We start from the raw sequence: 21,722 nt of genomic DNA, 5'->3' as shown, positions 1-21,722 counted from the left end.
TTAGCAAAAAGGTAAGGGATGCTTGAATTACAAGTCAGTTATGCAGTTTTCCAAAGCCATCCACTAGCTTAACTCTAGCACTGACTGGGTTCTGAAAATGTGTCTGCAAAAAGCTTTTGGAAACACAAAGTTTACAAAAAACCTCTTAAATTTATCAGTTTTTCTAACTGTTGGCCTGAAAATGTAACTATTCTGAATTACTTAACACCCCATATGAAACAGTCGTCCTCAACTCAGCTTCTCAAGTCAAACCCCAAGAAGCAAAAGAAGGAAAAATTAAAAGCTTTACACTGGTGCTCTTCATTCCCAGCCTGAGGCACTGTTATGAAAACACTTGAAAACTGTATGTCTGTACATTCTGCTGGGGGACAAGTGGGCAGCATATGACAGAAGGAGAGGAAATCCTCTCTAGAGCTAATGGGCAGTCAGGAGGTAGGAGGGCCAGGCAATGGGCAGGGAAAGGGAGGGAGGCAGATGGGGAAGGGCAGCAGAGAGCAAACACTGCATTTCCCTGGCACCTTATGGATTTCATGGTGCACTTCAAACACTTCCTACTGGACCAGTTTTTATCCTGTGACAGATTTAGCCTTCAGGGCTGCTGACTGCTAACTTCTGATTTATGTTTGTTTCAGCATATTAAAAATATCCAAAACATTTGTTGCCTTGGGGAATACACATTTTAGAATGTCTTGAAGACAGGCAACCTGAAAGTCAGATGTTTCACATTCTAGAGAAGACCATTTGCAGAAAGCTTGTCAGCTGAGCTGCTTGGTGGATTTACTGGAGAAGTTATTAAACACAGACTGTCAGCAATAAAGCAGCATTGTAGTTTAAAAGTATTTTAAAAGGTTTTATTGCACTCAAAATTCAGCAAGACTGGTTTCTGCCATTTTACCAACACGATGGTAGCAGGATTAATTCAAGTTTTTCAGAGGATGGTTGCTGACAAAAGAGGAAACAGACCACGCAGTGATCAGCAAGTGCTTGGAACCAAGAGTTGTTAACACTGTACAATGGAAAATAAGATGTGTACAGAAAAAAACCTAGTTGACTTTAAATGAAATTTATCTCTGTTCATTCCCATCTAATTTAGCTATGCAACTTTCTGACTTTCACTGGAAAACTCTCTAACAAGAATATCCTTTGTGCTTCTGCATCTACAAAAATCATTTGACTTGCTGCCGGCAGTGCCTTCCTATCCTGGGATAACCCTCTGGTAGCACAGGAAAATGCTCCAAGGTTCCAGGAACCCCAGGTTTCCATACTGGACTTTGAAGAAGAACACCTCTAGAATAACTGGGTAAAAAGAGAGCACTGAAATTTTCTGTTTCTGTGTTTGGAAAGCCCTGGAAGACAGGAAATGTGATTTGCATAACCCAATAAGCACCTATATTTCTGTATATTTATCTCTGTAGGAGTTCTGTGTTTGCCTGTTTCTGACAAATCATTTAATTACAGTGACAGGCTTCATGAAATTTTATGGGAGGAATAATTGGCAACCACATCTAAAATATTAAATGGTCTTCATTAAGAGTTTATGATCTGGAATAACATTACGAGTTATTAGGAAGGAAACTCAAATAACCTTAAGATAATCAAGTTTCTACTGCAATTCCTGAGTTTTAATTTCTCCAAACTAGTCCGGTAGTTTAGAATCACAAGACCCATCTTACAAGCTACAATTATTTGAAAATACTATTAGTGTAATTCTGAAGAGGAAACAAAATAGATTTCTGTATCTAGGAATTTCAGCTGAAATGTTATAATCTCTGAAAGAGAAAGCTGAAAGAGTTGCAGAGTCTTTTCTTGCAAGGCTTCGTGCTCAATATTTAATATTTTGTCAGTGAAAGTAGTGGGTCAGAGAATCATAATGAAAACTACCCACTTAGGATGGTTTCCTGATCACTGTGATCCCCCATCAGTTTGATCAACAATGTCAGGTTAGAGAATAACTTTGCTTTCCTGAGAATTCCAAGCTTTGGTTTCAGTTATTTCAGAGATGAACACAAGCTAACAATGGATCCAACACAGATATTCTGTACAATTTACATGTGCATTGGATTCAAGTATTCTGTGAGCAGAAAAAATAGAACTTGGAACGTTCCTGTATAGTGATATCTGCAATTACATCACTCTGAGGAAGACACATGTCCTGTTGATGTGAGACTGAAACTGGAAAGCAGAACTGCTGTTTCCAGATTAGGAAAGTTGCCACTGCCAGTCATGTTGGTGGCCATTCACCACTGAAATGGGGGAAGTAGATGGAAACAAAAATTAAGGCACTGCAAGTAGTTCTAGGTGAAGTAAAACTGACTTACTCTTTCTTTAAAAGAATAGGTGGATTCTTAACTGGAAGTACAAGTATCCAAAAGCTGCATGGTTGAACTTAAACTATGAGGCTTTGATTACCCATTTGCAATTAATGATCTGAGATTCTCATTCATTTCTATGGGAATAATGAATAGAGTTCATGCCTAAGGACAAAGCAATCTTTTAATTTTAGTACACAAAGTTGGATTCCAAGAAGTGAAATTGGACAATTTCAACCAAGAAAAGTTGCCCCCATTCTTACGTGGCATATAATTCTTATATTAATGACATTGAAACAATTTATAAAAATTACTTGCTTATACGAAATAGAAGAAATAATTAATATATGCAGTCAACACATAATTTTCTCACCTATAAAAATATTGGGACAGAGAATTATCACACAGCAGATCAACACACGTAATTAAGTTCCTGAAATGTCTTCTAGAGAAGTCAGTATATAGCTAAAATATTCTGCCAGTACTCTTAAATTGTTTAGAAAAATTAAAGACAGTCCTTTTGGTCTTAGGTTTTTCTTAAAGGTTCATTTAAATTAATCCTAAATCCTAATTTTAGATCAGACAAACCAACCCAGACTTTTGCACTTCAAATATTTTGAGCAATGTTATGTCAAAATTAAGACACATAACTAAAACAGGGCTGTGTTGGTTTAGGGACTGACAGGTGATTTAAATTTCTGAATATGGGCTATGGACAAAAGGATTGCTTGGTAAGGTCACTGTCCTGTCCAAGGCCTAGATCACAGCACAAGTATTATCTTCCCCTTTGAGTACATGTATTGTCTCTCTCAGAAGATTTGGGGGTCAGAAATACTGTCCAGTGTGCTTTGAACAGGACACATTTTAATCATATTGTTCCCTAAAACAGGAGTCAGGAAACTTTGGTACATAATGGCTTCTTTTTATAAATAATTATTAATAAGGTATTAGAGCTTTGCTCCTGCCTATGAATTCAAGACAAAATTTCAATAAGCTTCTATACTCAAGTAATATAAATAGAAATATGAGACTGTAACATTATTTGTAATTAAATGTACATATACTAACAAATAAAAAAATCACAGACTTTCTATAGCAGGTTAAAACTGTGCCAAGTTTTTTCTCTGGATTTTCTCTCCATTTCTGCCAGCTGTGAATGCCACTATGACTGAGAATTATTTATCCTTTCACATGTAAATGTTAACTTAATATTCAATTTTATGGAATCTCAAGAAATGAGTAAATACTTGGTACGACTGAGAATTACTTATCCTTTCACATGTAAATGTTAATATTCAATTTTATGGAATCTCAAGAAATGAGTAAATACTTGGTACTCTGGTCAGTATGGACTTAAGACATGCTGACCGCAGTAAATACACTTTCTGTTAAAATACCTGAGGAGGTGGGGTCTTCAGAGAAGTCTGGCAGCTCTTCAGGGGGGTCACCATAGAATGAGTTGAATTTGTGGCTTGACACAGCTGCTAGTACTGCCCCCTGAATAAAAATAAAATACCCACACAGTCTCAATTATACAATGCAGGATAACAAGACATTTCCAGACCCCTTGGATCACTCAGTCTCCTGAGGTCTCGTGTGTGTTGACCTTTTCAGTGAAGAGCAAATGTATTTTCTAGTCTTCAGCTCTGCCTCCCTTTTATCAGTGACCATATCTAACAGAAGAGCTGGTCATACACTAATAAACAGCAAAAATATTCTTTGCAAGGGGATTTGTCAGGACAGTTCTTTACGTGAATGCATTTTGAAATAATAACTGTGAGGCATAAATTCACATTGTAGTACAATGTAAACAAAATAACTAATCTCTATCTTTTCCTCTTACCTAGACTGAGTGGATTAGCAGGAATAAAAATTCACTCTTTAAAGCAAAACACTATGATTTTATTTTAGAAATTGTCATAATTTGACACTGACAGCACTAGAATCCTTTGACACCCATAATGCATCAATATAAAAATAATACAGTTATATACAGAATCACAGAGTCCCAGAATGAGCTTTACAGGGGAATTTACAAACCCAGAAAAATGGTTACCTCCTCTGACATATATTTACTTGTTCAAGTAAACTACACTTTAACCACTCAGGTTTTAATGCCTCACAGTTAGGAAAGTATGGATTAATTTCATGGAACATACTGCAGAACAGTGCTTTGGATAAAACAGCATAAAAAAATAATGAAGGTATAAAAGCTCAGGAACTAAATATAGTGGCCTCCCCAGGAAGAAATCCAGGAAATATCTGAAATTGCACCTAGAATAGGAACCAGGTCATATTCTAAAATATACCAGATAGCATTTTAATGTAAGTATTACATACTGGGCATACAAACCTCCTAAGAGAAAGAGCTGTTCATGAACTGTGGCAGCCGTGCATCCTCATCATCAGCCACATGAAACTTTTGCAAAGCAGCAGCTCAATGGGAATACCTCATTCTGAGTTTTATTACAAACTGTAAAACAGCCCATGAACTGTAATGCTCCATGTTTCTGTCATAATTTTCTGAACCTTTCAGTGAATTCAGAAATGCTTCTGTTCAACATTCCACGACAAGAACAGAAAGAAAACCATGTTGTTTTGGGCTAAAATGTTAATATTCTTTTCAATATGGCTAAGAAATAAACTAGTATGTAGTTAAACATAAACAGGATAAACTGAAGAATACATATTTGCTCTTCTTCAACACAGACATTAAAAATTACTATGTTCCTTTTATTCTAAAGGTAACACAATAATAACAGAAGTGATTGCACGATTCTTTCCAGTAATTCGTATGACACAGAATTACTGAATTTATTGAAGATGAAGGCCTCATATACACCTTGATTGATACCAGACAATTTGCAAATCATGCACTAATCATGAAATTTGAAAATGATGCACTAAGGAAGAAAGGAAGGACAAATAGCCTTTCTAAGACATCATTTCAATAAACATCTGTGAAGGCCTGCTGCAACTTTTCATTTTATTGCCAACTTCAAAGCATGGATTTCTTTTAGCACTTTTAAAATTAATCAAGTATCACAAAAAATTCGAGCTGCATATTATATTGTTTTAACACTACATTCAATTTACCTTTAGTTTTCGTCTTGCATTGAATTTTCTCAACTGTTCTACTGTTTCTGGAAGATGAATCTTGTATGCATAGCGATCTCTCTCCTTGAAAAGCCCCACAAAAAACAAACCAAAAGAGCATTAAGTACAAGCTTTTAATATCCTCTTGACACTAAGAAACTAGACAAGTACCAGCTCATAAATACCCTAAGGAGAATGAAGATTTGTTGCAGCTTAAGGAAAACTTCCAGAAATTAAGAAGGATTAAAGTACTTTGACAGAATTCTTAAATGGGGCCAAGGATATTTATATTTTCTTTTTGTAATTGTTTCCCACCTTGTAGTAAGACCCCAGTCTTTTGTTTTACTGTTGTGCTGTCAGTCTGTGCCCAGCACTGAACTTTGAAGCAGAAAGCAGTTCTGTTGTTTGGAATTCACAAATCTCAGTGAAGGAACACGTTCAAGCACTCTTTGACAGGGTGCTGGATACTTCAGGTGAGTTTGGGAGGTGGGACACATGTCCAACAGGGCAGGAAATGCCAACCCAATGCCAGCCAGGAAAAGGTACAGAAAGAATTCTCCATTGTAGCTGCAGATGAAAAATGTGCCAATGAACAATTGCAGTGACAGAAGGACAAAACTTTCAGCAGCCATCTACCTTTTCCCCCTGAAGCTATAGAAAAACATTAAATTAATGCGTTCATCACATTCTTCTGAATCAGAGTGAAACCACAGCAGTCCCTCTATGGCACTAAAGATGTCTCCACCTCATGCTGTATTTGCTCCTATCTATAAATGGTTTAGAAAGCTCTGAATCAGCACAGAAGGCAGTTTATTGTAGGCAAAAATGAGAGGATTGAGTGATAGAATGCCTGGCAAACAAAGCTGCCACAAACTAAACCACGTACCTTCCAACAAATAACAACATGGTCAAAAAGAGACCACAGACACCAAAAGTGCAAACCTGCACAGGCAGAGCTTACACATGCATATTACAGACTTGGCTTTTAACAAACCAAATTAGCTTAGTTGCTCAAACAACAAAAATTACAGGTTTTCTGCCAAAATGAACCAAGCTCTAGCTTTGGCATCTCAATGTGGGTATGCTCTCAAAGTGAAGAAAAACTCCAATTACAAGCAGGCCAAACCAGATCATCTGTGTTTGTGTAATATTCTGGGATTCCAAAACATGGTGTTCATTTCCATACTCTTTGATATTTGATAAACTGTGTACACCCCAGACCAGCAGACAGAACTCTGCCTCTTTTTGAGTAGAATGGTTTGAACAGTTTCCTAACACACAGAAGCGCTGCTTTAAGCACTGTCATTTCAGAGAGGTGAACACTCCCAACCTCCTCTGATAAGCCAGAGCATTCTGCAGCTTGGAATACAAGAGTCAGAGGCAGAAAGAGAGCAGAGAAATGGAAGAGTGACTCCATTAACAGGCGGTTACACCATTTACTTGGAGGGACAAGTGCATAGGATCCTGTTCTTCCCAGGTTCTTTCTTTGTGGGTTTCTCTTTGACTCATGTACAGCACAAAGAGAGGCCAGCAGCAGACACCAGATCAGTCCCCTTTCAAAATAAGTGCCCTGTTTAAGTTAATGATATTATGACTCTTTCTACCCTGGACACCCATAATAGAAAAGTAAAGGATAACTAAGAAAACAGTTAATTCATCAGCTTCAGCCAAAGAACCAGAAAAGTGCTCTGAACCACCACTTTTCACCTTTTAATTCTGCAGCACAACCCACCATTCTCCAACCCCAATGTTTAGCACAGACTAGTGATGGACTGCTGAGAAGCTACAGGTGTATTTTCTCCTGCTCCTGTTGTAAACCTTCAGTGTGCAGCAATTACTCTTCCACTGGCTTAAAGTGTGTTGTAAATTCTGCCATCACTGAAAAATACTTTGATTACCAGATGTCATACAATTTTATGCAGCCACAGTGGCCTTGGAGCAACACTCCACTACTTCCTTCCCTTTTGGTGGGATATTTTCAAGAATCTCATGTAAGGAAGCAGCACAGTTCAGTAGCATAACCTACAGCAGTAGAGTGCATGGCTACATGACTAACAGGAAAGAGGTTTAGATATGACTGAGTGAAAGAAGATCAGAAATTATTTCTCTGGAGTTTGAGAGCCACAGAAAGACACATTAACACTTTCTTTAAGCTTTATGCTATGCAGCTCTACTCCCTGCACTCTGGGGCTGCTGAAGATGACCAAATGAGTTTGCTCTTAAGCAAGAGTTTAAGCCTGGCAATTATCAAAATCTCAGGCTCTAATCCTAGAAAGCATTTAAAGCACATTATCCCACATTTTGTACAGATTGTGCCTACTTTGAAAAGCTCAGAAAAACAAAGAAATATATGTTTTTTTCTCCCTTAAACAGGAAAGTACCATGTAAACAGCTGCTTTTACTACCTTTAACCAGGGGTGATTCAGTGCTTCATACACTGTTATCCTCTCTGCTGGATCCAGCATAAGCATGCGGCGCACCAGATCTTTGGCACTTTCAGAAATATGGCTCCATTGCCTGGGATTCATCTGATTAGGAGCAAGGAAAAAAAAATTAAATTAGTAATAAGAATGTAGAAAAGAACCTAGTGTTTATCTACAATAATTGCAGAGATTTAACAGTGGTTGGTGCTTGCAAACATTTCCGTGTAATGAACGTAAAAGGAAATTTCTAAGGGTTTTAATAACTTGCAAAAATGGAACACTAGTTGTTACTGAAATGGCACAAAAATTGAAAACATAAATCCTGACATGTCCTTAGTATTATGTTAGAATCATAGTATAATTTCTACCTACTCTACATTCTGCTCAGATGAAAGTGTCCATTCACTAGACAAAGCAAAAAATAATAAGCTCTGTTTAACTGTTAATGATGCATATGACAAATGCAGAAATTAAATCTACTCCTGAAATCAATTTACGGCATGAGAATTTATCCGTTTCAACCCACAATTTCATGCTAGTGATTCTGGGTAAGAACGGAGTAAGAGAATGCCTGTTGTGAACTATTCTGCTCCTGTCCTGAAGGTGCTATGGACAATGGCTCTTCCCAATAAATTCCTTTCAACTTCACAAGAGGTAAAGTTTTTCCACTGGGAAAAGGAAAATGTCCTTTTCCTTCCTTTCCACAGGAAACCATACAAGGACAAGACAATACCAGCAACTGCAACACTTTCAGAGCAGAATTTTATCTTTAGGAGATTCAATAGGAATGATGCTTTAGAATATATTTTCATTTTGTGCATATATGCAAGTTTGTGCCCAACCAGTCAAAATGATGGACACCTGATAAAACCATACCAAAGTAAGAAAATTCTTTATGTGATATAAAGGATTATATCCGTAAGGTATTTCTAGTATTTCTTTAAATTATGAAGAAGCTAAGTTTTATTTAGATGATAGACAGCTAACTTTACAAAATTCTTAAAGCAAATTCAAAATTACACCCAGACTCTTTTCAATGTTACAATCTGGCCATTTAAAGAGGTCCATTTTATTTAAAATCAGTCTTTGCAAAAAATAGTCACTTTGAATTGGGGCACTCAGCAATGTTATCTGGCTATGAAATGCACATTTATACCTGTGATTTAATTTTTTTTCAGCTCTAATGAAATGAAGGTAATTGCAAATTTGACAGGATTTTCACAGAATAGACAAATTACTGTGGAAACAGGAACAGAAAAGGAACTAAGAGGACACAATGTACTGGTTGTAACTTTTTTTTTTTTTTTTAAAAAAGAGAAGTTAACTTGCATCCTTCCAGAAGGTTTTAGCTGCTTAAGAGATTCCATAAAGAAATCTTCCACAAAGTGAAATATCTGTCAAGTCTGTGCAATCCCAAAACTAGTGCCATGAAGAAATGCTGCTGTTTCCAGGATTATAAAATTGAAAAAATGAAATATGTGCTCCTGACCAAGTACAGTAACACTGCTGTCACTTACATTTCAGCAGGCTGTTAAGGTGATATAATAAATCAGACTATCAGACAGCTTTGGGAGCTTCCATTTGTAATTTGCTAATGCACAGCTCATGTATGACCTTGGTTGCAAAGCACAGCAAAGCTGATCTTAGGCAAACCCACAGAAACAGCGAAGTTGCAGCTTTAAATTTGTCTCCACAATGGTCTGTGGGCTGAGGCTGTGACAGCTTCTCTCGTGTGCACACTGACCTGCCCCTGGCTGCAAGTGGCTCCTGTTGAATCATCAGCTGCACTTTACTGCACTAAGAAGAAAAATGCCTGCCTGCATTTGTAAAATACCATGCATTTTGTTTTAAATCAAGGCAATATGATAATGAATGTTTATGACAGCTCTGTTAGCTGATCAAAAAATTTAAACGGTTTATAAATCTGAGGTTACAGTATGTTCTAATTCATAGCTAAACCTCTTGTCTTCCTGCTGGGCTCAATGTACAGTTAGGGGCTGGTTGTAAAACCCATTTATTATTTCATCTGAGCAAGTATTTCCATAATTCAATTCCTAGCAATGATACAAAACACATCAGGTACAAGACAGACCAGGGAAGGAAAATCATCTCTATTCCTGTGTGACAGATTTCCATAAACTTTAAATTTAAATCAGGCTAAATACAACCATCAACTTTCAGAAATGTTACCAACAGATCTCATCTCACTGGAAAAGGATACATGTATGTTGTCCTTTACCTTGTATTTGCCTTTAATAATGCCTTCAAATAATCTTTCCTTGGTTCCATAAAAAGGCAAACAACCACTTAGCAGGATAAACAGGATCACACCACAACCCCAAACATCTACAGGCTTCCCATATGGTTCTCTTTTTACCACTTCTGGAGCCATAAAGTGAGGTGTTCCTACACGTCCTAAATGGAAATAAAAAGAAAATTGAATCAAGGTGATGTGTGTCAAACATGGAAATGAAGAATATCACTGCATTAAACAAAAAAAACCAAAAAAACACAACTAGTTTTAATACATTTTGTTCATGGTTTAAAGCTTTTAGCACAATTCTTTTTAACCTTAAGTTTATATTTATATTTATATATATATGTAGTGAGATAAATCAGCATTTTCCCTTTTGCTTAATTTTTACTTTTATAAATTGAGGACCAGTCTACCCGAGCTGGCAGAATCTGAAACAAGACTTGTAAGAGCACTGGGACTCTTCAGTGAAAATTCCCATATAAAAATAAACCCATCAATTTGGAAAATCTTTGAAACAGGAATTGTTTAGAGAGCAAATACAAAGATGCTGTAGAGTTCTAGTCCATACTGATAACTTGAAAAGCTGCATCTAACTGGCAAGAGCAGAATTTGGTCTCTGCCCATACCTTGGCTGTTCTACTGAAACTGCCAGCAAAAATGCAAAATGCCAGCAAATGTGTTATTCATTTATTTGAAGAGGGCAGTACCTTACTGCAGATGAAAAGATAATGCTAATTTCACAGAGTGCTTTCATTCAGTGTAATTAATGTTTTCCTATGAAAACAGAATGTATTTAGTACCAACTGATCTTTTGAGCAGATAAAAGTGATTAGAATAATTTTATTCAATTTCTATGTAACACATTAGGCCAAATAAAAACAATGAACATTTTACCTCTCCTTATAAATGTTTCCCATCGTAAACAATTTTGTTTCCATTGGAAAAATAAAGCCTGGAATGCTCAGGTTATCACTGACACAAGCACTGCAGTCTTTGGACTACCCTGGTTCCACCAAGTACCAACAGAAGAAAGAGAACATCAGTGTAGCCAACTTTCACCACCAGTACCTCCTTCTTAAATGATTGTTGCTTACTACAGTGGATTTCAGGAGCTCCATTCCAGGTCTGCAGCACCTGCTGGTCAGGAAAGCCTAAAATGCAGCCCAGAGGTGTTTGCAGGCATGTATTTAACTCAGTCTTGTCTTTGTAAAGCGACTCTTGTTGATTAACCTGTCCTGCTCACCCTCTGCAGGGGGGTCAGCTAAGTCACAGCTCTGAGTACAAACACCGGGGGGACTATTTGGATGTGGCCTCCTCAGTAAAGACCATCCTTTGGTTATCCCACCTAATCCAGGAATATGATCTGACCATGCTCTTTTAATTAGTCCTTTTTGCATTTAAAGGATTAAAATATTGTCAGAAAGACAGCAGCTTTTCAATCATACTCTTAAGAAAAAACACGACCACTGTCAAACTTCTTCATGTGGCTTTATATCAAACATTTCAATCCCAGTTTAGCAATCCCAGGGATTTCCCCTGCCAAACAAATGTTAGGGATCTGTCTGTGACAAAGGGATGTCACCTCATCACCAGGCCAGGCTGGCATCTTAACAAGTCCCTGTAGTCCAGGCTGACCTGACAGCAAAGGGGCAGTTCCTTCCTGAGCTAAAAAAGAATAAACCACCAAGATGCTGCAAGTTCAGCTCATCCCTCAAATCACAGGGGGAGGAGGAAGGATATTTAGTCTGGACAGAGAAAGAGATGTACATGGGGAAAGATGAGTCATTCTTCTTGTGGGCTGCACACACTTTGTAGGTGTATGGCATAATTTCAGCCTGAGAAATCTTGAAGGTAAATCTTCAAAATCACATATATGAAGTACAGAATTATCTCCTTAGATGACTCTCTCAGATGCCTGGTGGCAGGGAAGACAAGGAAAATGGAAATCATATACACACACCCAGTATGCATAACCTGCTGTGATTTTTTTTTTTGGCCTTTTTTATGTGCCACAAAATTATAGATACAAAGTTCGTAATTTTTTCCCCCCTTTGGATGCCATCATTGGTGACAGGAAAAACATCAACATTTCCAGCTCTGTATCATGCTATGCCTGTGCATAAGCAGCAACACCTGCCTGTTCAAAGAGCATTTTTCATCCCTTAGACTGCTCACGTGGTGTTCGTGGTGTACCTACACAGACTGGAAACCTTTAACTCAGGAGATCACGAGAGACCACAGAGAAGGCCTGGCTTACCCAAGTCTTGTTTGTCTCAGTGGGAACTTCCTGAGACTTGGGTGCAAAGGAACCCATTTGCAATTTTTTTTGTGGTACTAAAGCGCACTTAAATATTTTTCATAAATACAAATGGAAAATTGTATATTCTCTGAAAATTCTGCCTTCCCACCATGCTTCGTAATTGCTGTTATAAAATCTGACAAGTGTGGAGAAGAGGGATTATTCTGAACACAAACAGGAGAAATCAGCAGAAGACAAAATATCATGCGGGGTAACAAGCTATTTAAAAGAGGCATTAAGGTACAGTTGTGTGGATAAAGCAGCTAATGAAACCATGAACCTTACATATCAAATGATATCAAAGTTGATTTAATGTGTATTTTCAACAATTATGTGCCAGCCCTCTCAGCTCAGGAACTTTCTGTGGTTTAAGTAAGAAATTGCAGAGATGAGCATGGTACAAAAATGTCTGTGTGCTGTGAGAACAACACTTAAGGGTTTGGGTTTTGGCTTTGGGTTTTTTTTGTCAATGCACTTAAGTCTGCTGGGCATTTTAGTGAAGAGTAACCTAAAGAATATCCTGTGTTCTTGCAAACAATTACATTTTCTGCTGGTGTAAATAGTGTATTTAGCAGCAACACATGCTATAAAAGTAATCCAATAGCATGATGGAGTGTTGGAATTTAGGTGTCAAGTGCTGCTGGCACTGGGGCTGCAGGGGTGGTCTCTGTGAGGAGGGGCTGGAGCTGCCCCATGCCAGACACTGACAGTTCCAATGGGATCACTGCAGGGCACAGCTCAGCCCAGCAGTCAGGACAGTGGTGTGAGAAAGCAGGGAAAGTGTGTGTAAGAAAGGGAAAAAAACCTGCCCAGCAAGTGAGGAATTTGGGAACTGCCACTTCCCATCCTCCCTGAACCACCTGGGGCTGGGGGGAGAGTCAGGACTGAGGGAGTGAAGCTGAACCTGGGAAGGTGAGGAGAGGAGGTAGTTTAATTTCTGTCTTTGATTCCTACTATCCAAATCTATTTGATACTTCAAAGCTCCTCTTTTGCTTCATCTGGTGACCTCACATCAGAATGTGAAGCTGCACCTTCATTTAGTGCTCAAGTGCTCTTCCAAACAGACAAATGGTCAAAAACCAGTCCCTCTCTGATCATCACACATCTTCTTTCTGGTCCCCAGAAGTTAGAAGGTGTTTCTTCCATCACAGGTAGAACTCACTCATTGTTGGCCTGGTCCAAACCCAGGACACAATAAAATCCACTTTGATGAACTGCTTGTCGTGGAGCAGAAGTTTAGTAAAAGGTTTAGTAAAAAGAAACACTATATGGCTGTTTAAGTTCCCACCAGGCTGCTGCCATAAACCAGATGAAAAATGGATGTTACTTAAAAGCACACTGAAAAATCAGTGCTACTAAACCTTAATACTCACATTTAAATTTAAAATGAGAACTCCATAAAATACAAAAGAAATGAAAAAGAAAACCAGGCTAGGTTAATGAAATTCTGTCATTTACCATTGCTACATTATAATTAGTGGAAACAGAGACAGATTTGGTTTTATTAATGCTGATTACAAGATCTCAGTACTGTAGATGAGAGGGATGAGGTGGATACTTAATGGTGGTGGAAATTACAATTTTATGTCCATGAAAAAGCAAACCCAGAAGAAGCAGAAATGCAACTGGTTGAGACTGGACTGTCCAACAGACAAACAGGGTCAAAAAATGCACATAGATGTGTTCATATGTATTGGAATCTTAAAAAGGCTACAGCAGTTTCTGGGCCAGCTGTTATCCTTGTGACCACTCCACTGGGTTCATCAAAGGAGCAAATGATGATTTTGAAGTTATTCTAAAAGCTGACCCAAGCAAGGACTATTCAAGCTGCACCTTTGAACTGAACTTAGCTCAGGAAAATGAACAAAGTACACACGTGAACTTACACAGATGGGGAATCTTCCTGTGTTGCAACTACAAGAACCGTATGGAATCTCAGTAACAGCATACATACAGTCAACAGACAACGAAGTTGTCTAAACACATGGATATTCACTGCCCTTTAGATCAAACATAATTTCCACTGAAAATTATTTAGTAGAAAATCTGCCTTCTAAACATGCCCAGTGTAAAACTTTAAAATTCTTCTAAACAGCTCAGTTTTAAAATATTTTAGAAACTTTCAAATTTTCTTTGGTATTTTGGGAGAAATTCTGCATCTTTTTGAAGGCAGTGTGAGAAAGAACAGTAAGCAAAGGCACTTTTCTCTGAAACAGATAACTTCTGCCTTTCACAGGCTTTTCATTCTTCGGAATATAAGCACATTCATGAATATATTCAAATGACTGCATGAAAAAACAACATTTTAATTTAATATAGATTGTATGCATGCACACACAGAGGATTTTTAGTTGTATCCATATATGAGAAGAAATCATAGGGAAGATTGGAATAAATTTTCTGCCTGTGTGCATTTAAGTTCTTTGTTCTAGATTGGCACTAACTGAAAAATCATCACTGTACAAAGACTCATCAGAGGCATGTGGTCAGTGTGATACCTGCCTCCATCCACCTCACTGTAAATGCCTACACCAAAGTGTTTGCCGAGCTAGGAGGCTCTCAGTGCCTGGACAGGGACATCCAGGTTACATTGGTAAGGATACCTTATTTCTAGAGGTAAACTTTCTTACCAGCCAGTTTTTAAGGCATGTTGGCTGCCTGTAAATTTATAAAGTTGCTAATTTTGCTGATTTTTCCTGTGGATAAACAGAGAGCTTCAGTCTTCAGGTGCTGTCAATCTGACAACATTTACAAGCACTAAAGATAAATTTTGACTTACCTTTGGTAATTTAGTTTCTATGACTCTTTCCATATTATTCCAGACAATAGGACTATGCTTTCCACAAGAAGAAGAGTATATACAGAGACCCAATCAGATTTTGTCATCCCTAAGGCAGGGGACTGATGACCAAGATATCAGAAGGAGAGTCTTTCAACAGCAGTAGTATCTGAACGATGTATAAGGAAACAACTGGAACAAATAATTTTTAGGAAAAAAAATGTGAGGTACTAGTAAACATCACCATCTGACCTCTCACAATAGTGTAATAAGAAATATGCTCACAAATTAAGGTGTTTCTAAAAGAGTGGGATGTCCAGAATAATGTGGAAGGAATCAAAGAATCACACACAACAGATCAGAGAGGGCAGTACTTTACTACTATTAATTCCTTTCCACATTACTCCAGACAATAGAGATGTTTAAAGCAGGTTTACAGAGAAGATGAGTAGATTAAAAAAAAAAAAAAAAAAAAAGGAAAAATGGGGGTAGAAAAAGGGGTAATTCAGCTTCAGCACAGAAGATTGTCTGAAGAAAAGGTGTTTAAAAGATGCATCAGCAGACAACTGGACCACTGGATATGAGTGTCCAGAAAACAAACAAAGCAAAGCTCACATGTTAATGAGACTAATTATAATTAATTCAGTGGCCTTTTCTGCCATAAAACTATGATGGTAGAAGTAAACCTAAATGATTTCTCAACACATTAGCCTCCTGTAAGCACTCTCAAATCAGCCCAGACGTGAAGCGGAATTTCTGTGAGACAGTAAACCACAGCTGTATCTTTTAAACAAAACAAAGTCTCTTTAAGGCAAAGCTGTGAAGAGACTCACATTATTTTATTTTTCAGGAAAAAAAAGAAGTGAAAACATTACCCTGTAAGAGAAAGAAGAATAGTAGTGTAGGATCTCAGCTTAAAAAATTTTACTTCTCTTTGGAAAACAAATGAAAGCTTTGAAATATCATTCAGACTCTGATGATGAAAAGGAAGAAGCGTCTGCACAGTATAAACCTCTACAACATTAAAAACAAAACAAACAAACAAAAAAAAAGTTTTCTAACATGGGGTTTATAAAACCACCAAGATTCAGTTTGGTGAAGCACTGAAGATGCTGTCCAGAGAGGTGACAGATGCTCCACCCGTGGAGACACTCAAGATCAGGCCACTCTGACCAGCCTCATCTAGTGGAAGGTGTTCTGCTCCTACCAGAGGGTTGGACTGGATGAGCTTTAAAGATCCCTTTTCAACCCAAACCATTCTATGATCATTTTTACACTGATGAGAACGAACCCCAAAATAAGCAAATCTAAAATATTCTGTTCCCTTTCCCCCCATTTCATAGTCTTAATTAGAAGGAAATTTATGGCAATGCCTTCCTGTGCTGTTCTGGTGGTAAGTCTAAAAACACAGCTCACAAGGAACCAAGAGCACTTGGTATTTATGTGCTGTACTGCTACTAAGAACACATAAGATGTTTTCCAATAAGATGATAATTTACATTAGGATACTACAGGATTTTGAGGCAGTCTAGGATATCTAACTAACGATACATGAAAATTAATACTAGACTGGATTAGCATTATGGTGTCTGTGACATTTTGCTGCTGAAGGTGAAATGTGAAAGGCAGTTAACAATACCCAGATAAAGAACCTCATCCTACTTAGACCTATACAGTTATCTTTGCGCTAGCTGAAACCAGGAGAAACTAAGTAGATTAAGTGAAGGAAATATCAGTTGTGAACTCAATGGTTTTTGTCCTTCAGACTTTTATACCATATACTAAAAATCCCAAGATTTAGCATCTAAGATATTAGATATCAGATAAATCTGATGTCACATATTAGAAAATACTGTGACAATTCATACTATGCTCTGCAAGAAAAACTCTTCAAGGAAGGAGACAGAGATCATAATGTGAGATTAGTTTGTTAAATCACTGACTTCCCAGAGGTTCCACTACTCCAGCTGCATCATAACAATGCCACACAGACTGTTTACTGTCTTATGGAACTGTGCTGCTCCTTAAAGGAATTCACTTATAAATTATGATGTTCTCTAACTCCTGTGTATACTGCCAGAGTTCCTTTATAAGGTACCTACTTCAAGGCTTCAAGTGAAGCCCATAGCACAATTTTCCAGTACTGATCGTAAGAACTGAAGCAAGAAGAGACTTTCAGAGATTGGTAGCTCATGAAACCTATTTCCTCTAGCTCAGATGACAACACATGATTCCTAGCCATTTATTGCAGCTTAGGGGCAAATGGAGTGGAAAAAAGAATATTTCCTTACATTTTTCCCTCTGGTCTTATAAAGAAATGAGTTATGGCTATGTCCTTTTTTTTGTACTTTATTTTACTTACATAAAGTAAATAATAACCAGTAATTGAACTTTTATTAAAAATAATGTCAACTGAGTTGTTAGCTGATAAAATACAGTCACTCCTAAAATCTCCTCCATACACATTTTCACCAATGACATCTAGAACGACGTCATGGCTTGTTCTCATGAGCTCTCTTACACTTCCGTAAAACAGTTGTCTACCTGCTTGAAAGAAAGAACCCTGTAGTTACAAACTTTCTAAACTTCACAAGTCTGTCTTTGGACTTACATCAGAAGATTTTAATACCTAGGGTTTAATTTAACTCCACTACAAAAAATCCTTCCCCAGCAATTTATGCACACTCTGATAAAGATGTCTTCGTCAAGTCAAAAAATGTTAGTCCCAAATAAAGCAAAAGCTGGATGCTTGAAGACTGGCTTCAAACACACCGAGGGAGAAAATTCCCTTTAGTTTGTTTTCCTGGGGCTACACAGAATCTGGGATTGCCAGGCACAGGTGTGTCAAGGTGTACAGAAGTAGGAAAAACAGCACAAACAAAGCACAGGGGATTTCAGGTCAGGAAAATTATCTTCATGCCATGATAGATTTTATTTAATAGAGAATTTCTTTTTTTTATGTACTAACCACCAAATGCAGCCATTCCCATGCTAAAAGGGAAATAAAAATAATGCCATGCTCAAAGGGAAATAATTGACTACGTCAAGATGAATCAATGTTTTCCACTAGAAATTAGAAAAGCAATGTGAAAGTGAACAGGTCGGTTATGATGCTGCTCTGAGTTCTCTATTTGGAGAGTTTCTACTTTTTTATGAGACAACTGAGAAATAAGAAGTGCCTGTAAATTATTGTTACTATTATGACAAAACTTATCCATACGAATAACACCCTTAAACAAATGTTTAGATAAACACTGATTTACAAGGAATTTATAGTCCAGTTCAAACAGCCAGTATTGACAGCTTTCATATAACACGTTATACTGTAAAACTGAATAAATAAGACCTTGCTAATTCTGTGTAATTTGTCTTCAGGTAGGGTTCTGGCAGGGAAAATAAATGCCAGGATAACAGAGGTAGTTTGTGCTTAAAAGACTGGAATGAAAGATGAGAAGAAAGAGAGGAGTCTGTTAAGGAGACTTTCCACAGTATATAAATGGACTGGAATTACTCTGGGTATCCCTGAAAATGAGTGGAATTTGAAGCTGAAAGCAACAAGTGCCAATGAAAATTGGCACTTGCAGATTGGAGATGCCAGTTGAGAAAAAGGGAAAAAAAATTGTGTGAAGGCAGACCAACATGGCAGAAATCGAGGTGGAAGAAGCAAAAGACACTGATAAATATCAAAGTGATGAGGTTTGGGATCTTCAGTGAGGGCTGCAAACAGAAACCCCAGCACTGATCACTGCTGGAGGTTGAGCACAGGAGCAGTGAGTGGGATCACAGCACTGGGAACAGTAACACAAAAGGAAGGCTATGGCAAACTTCGGGAAAATGCAGTAATTTTTTTTTTTCAAAATTGAACTTGAATTTTTTTTGCTATACAATTGGTAATGTGAAAGTACACTGCATGTGACTACCTCCAGAAGAGTGGCTGAAACAGAAGAAGTGGGTAAAGTTGCTCAGCAGAACATAAAGAAGAAAAATGAGGTTATTATAAACAAAAGTGTAGAAACTATCACTAAAAAAAGCAGTGACTGAGGTACAGATAATTTGAGTAACACAAGAAAAGTAAAGAAAGCAGTGACCTTTTTATTACAGCTTAACGGAATGGGTATTTTCTTGGAAAAGATGTCTGTAGTTAATAAGATACTTGGATATTTCCAGGGCATCAGCAATATCTGAAAGGGAATGGAAGCTGTTGATACGTTTATATTTGATTCGTTTTTTATTTAAAAAAATGTACAAAACTCAAATTGACACAGAACGTTAAGTGATTAAATTAGGAAATCTGAGATTCTGAAGATGCATGGTACTGAAGAAAGTTACTAATTCTGAAGAAAAAAATATTAAAACTAAGAAAATGTTTTGTTGTGGTCTCCTATTCTGGCAATGAAAACACCAGAAAATTGATTGGGTCTTCATCTGTGCAGACTGATTAAAGCACAACCCTATTGTCTGGAACAATATGGAAGGCAGCTAGAGGAAATAAAATCCACAGAAAACAAAACACAGTCAAAAAATATACACACGTATCAAGATATTGATGTCTTATGCAGTAATTACAATGAAATTTTAAAACACAGAAAAGAATCACATGTCAAAACCAGTAAGATTTTGCAATTAAACAGCACAGCATTCTGACAGGAATTGTTTATCAAACAGGGGAGCACTGATGATGCTGCACTAAGTCCTTACTCAAGTGCTTCAATGACTGCATTTTTATTTTCTTTGCCTTACCAAGCATGGCAGAATTAAGCCAAAGCTTGTATTAAAGTGGAAAATTCTTTGGGTTTTTTCAGTTTTACTTTGCTCAAACCAGCATGAGCTCCTTTTGAGTAACATACAGGGATTTAATAACGTTTGAATGCAGGTTACATTCCACTACCAATTCAGCTTGGCTGTGTGCATTTACCATGTTAACTGAGTCTGTAGTGAAATACTATTTTTGAAGTCTTGTTTTGCAGGCCAGGCTGTGTCAGAAGAACAGAACTCTGCAGTACAACATGCACAATGCTAAATAACTGAGAAGGAAAATTTCTTACCTCCAGCAACTAGCCCAGACTCTCCTAACTGAATTGCTACCCCAAAGCCACCAAGCTTTACTGGGGCTGAATTCTCTTTTGAGGCAAGCAGTACACAGTGTGGCTGAAAAGACAAAAATCCAGACAAATTATTACAATGTTTGAGAAAAATAATCTGTATTTTAGAATGTACTTCCATAAATCTGTGAGCAGAGGTTAGATTTTGTTTTTTTTTAAATAATTTCTTAATTTCAATTATCTTCTTTTCTGGCACGGACTCCTCTTTCTACATTGGCTTTCCTTCTATTGCCCCAGGCATAGCAAAATCCTTTCAGAACTTATCAGAACTAGCAAGGAACACAAAATGAAATCATGGTAAAACGGAGATAAAAACCTCATGTCCATAATTTCTTACCTGGTATTACTTTTCCTTTTTGTCTTTCATCCTATTAACCCTTACACTGTTTCAATTCCCCAGCTGAATTATCCTGCCTATTATACATTTTGTGGAGTCTTATCCTTCCCACACAGAGCATAAAACTCTGTTTTGAGCCTTAATCACAGAATTCACTCTGCACTTCTCAAGAAAAGGAACACTCCTGGAATATTCCAGTGAGGGATACACTTTAGGTGTCTAAACTGGATTCCAGCAATAGGCATCTATACCTTTGGTTTTCCACATATAAGAGTGAGGTGTAATGTATATAAATGAGGTAATATTTTACAACAATTCAGATGGGTACTGAGTGCTGTAGGAGGAAGCAACATATAGAAAAAATCTATTAGAACACAATTTGGTATTAAATACACATACCCAAACAATTGCATTTAATTTAGAACTAACTTCCTGCATTTACTCAAAGCCTCTATTTTCAATACCATATTATTTAAAATGAAGAACCTCAAATTTGTATACTACTTCCTGAGAATACATTACTGCTTAAATTGCAAAAGAACTCAAAAGAGCAAAAGAACTCAAAAAAGTGCACAGGACCTACCAGAAGTTCCTTCTGACTACCTGTGAAGTTATTATCTCTAACCACCTGTGTCTTTTTGTAAAAGCTTAAATTATATGAGAACAAAGACCTTCAAAACAACGTTCTTGAGATCTTAATTTAATTTAGGCCTTGTCATATTAGGTCTTCTAGAATTTACTCTTAAATTTTCAATTTAGAAATGTAATTTTCAATTCCTTATGCGTCACTTGAAAGAATATTAGCAGGTGGTATTATTGTTGCATATTGTATTTCACTTCTGCTTTAGTGAAATGGTTAAGATGCACACTTCGGGCACTTTCACATCCTCTCGTCACTGTCATTTGGAGTGACAAAGAATTCTAATTCCAGGCAAGGAGAAAGGTAGATGGGAGAACTATATAAACATTTACAAAATGCCCCATTACACTGTGGTGTTGACTTATCTTCACCCTCTACTGGAAAAAAGTGATGCTATTTCCACGAAACATTAAAGAGATGACAGATTGTACCAACATCATCATCACCCAGAAAACCACTGGCACTGCTCACCAGAAACAA

At 37.3% G+C, this 21,722-nt stretch overlaps 1 protein-coding gene across 5 annotated transcripts in view; it reads right to left on the bottom strand.

Moving 5' to 3' along the window:
• The window catches only part of CASK (calcium/calmodulin dependent serine protein kinase), a 188,704-nt gene that overhangs the window by 62,382 nt on the left and 104,600 nt on the right, over positions 1–21,722 (bottom strand). For 4 of the 5 annotated variants that reach the window (XM_041487852.1, XM_041487854.1, XM_041487853.1 and 1 more), the window contains exons 6-10: positions 20,209–20,311; positions 10,068–10,243; positions 7,811–7,933; positions 5,406–5,489; positions 3,707–3,806 (exon numbers count right to left, since the gene is read on the bottom strand). In XM_041487852.1, coding sequence (XP_041343786.1) covers positions 3,707–3,806; positions 5,406–5,489; positions 7,811–7,933; positions 10,068–10,243; positions 20,209–20,311 — 586 coding nt within the window. Of the gene's footprint in view, positions 1–3,706; positions 3,807–5,405; positions 5,490–7,810; positions 7,934–10,067; positions 10,244–15,163; positions 15,329–20,208; positions 20,312–21,722 lie in introns of those variants that run through there. The other variant, XM_041487856.1, reaches the window with a different exon arrangement.

This window comes from Pyrgilauda ruficollis, unplaced genomic scaffold (genome assembly GCF_017590135.1).
Source record: "Pyrgilauda ruficollis isolate IOZ18807 unplaced genomic scaffold, ASM1759013v1 scaffold85, whole genome shotgun sequence".
In the NCBI taxonomy this organism is placed as follows: domain Eukaryota; kingdom Metazoa; phylum Chordata; class Aves; order Passeriformes; family Passeridae; genus Pyrgilauda; species Pyrgilauda ruficollis.
This window is presented reverse-complemented; position numbering and strand designations above follow the sequence as displayed.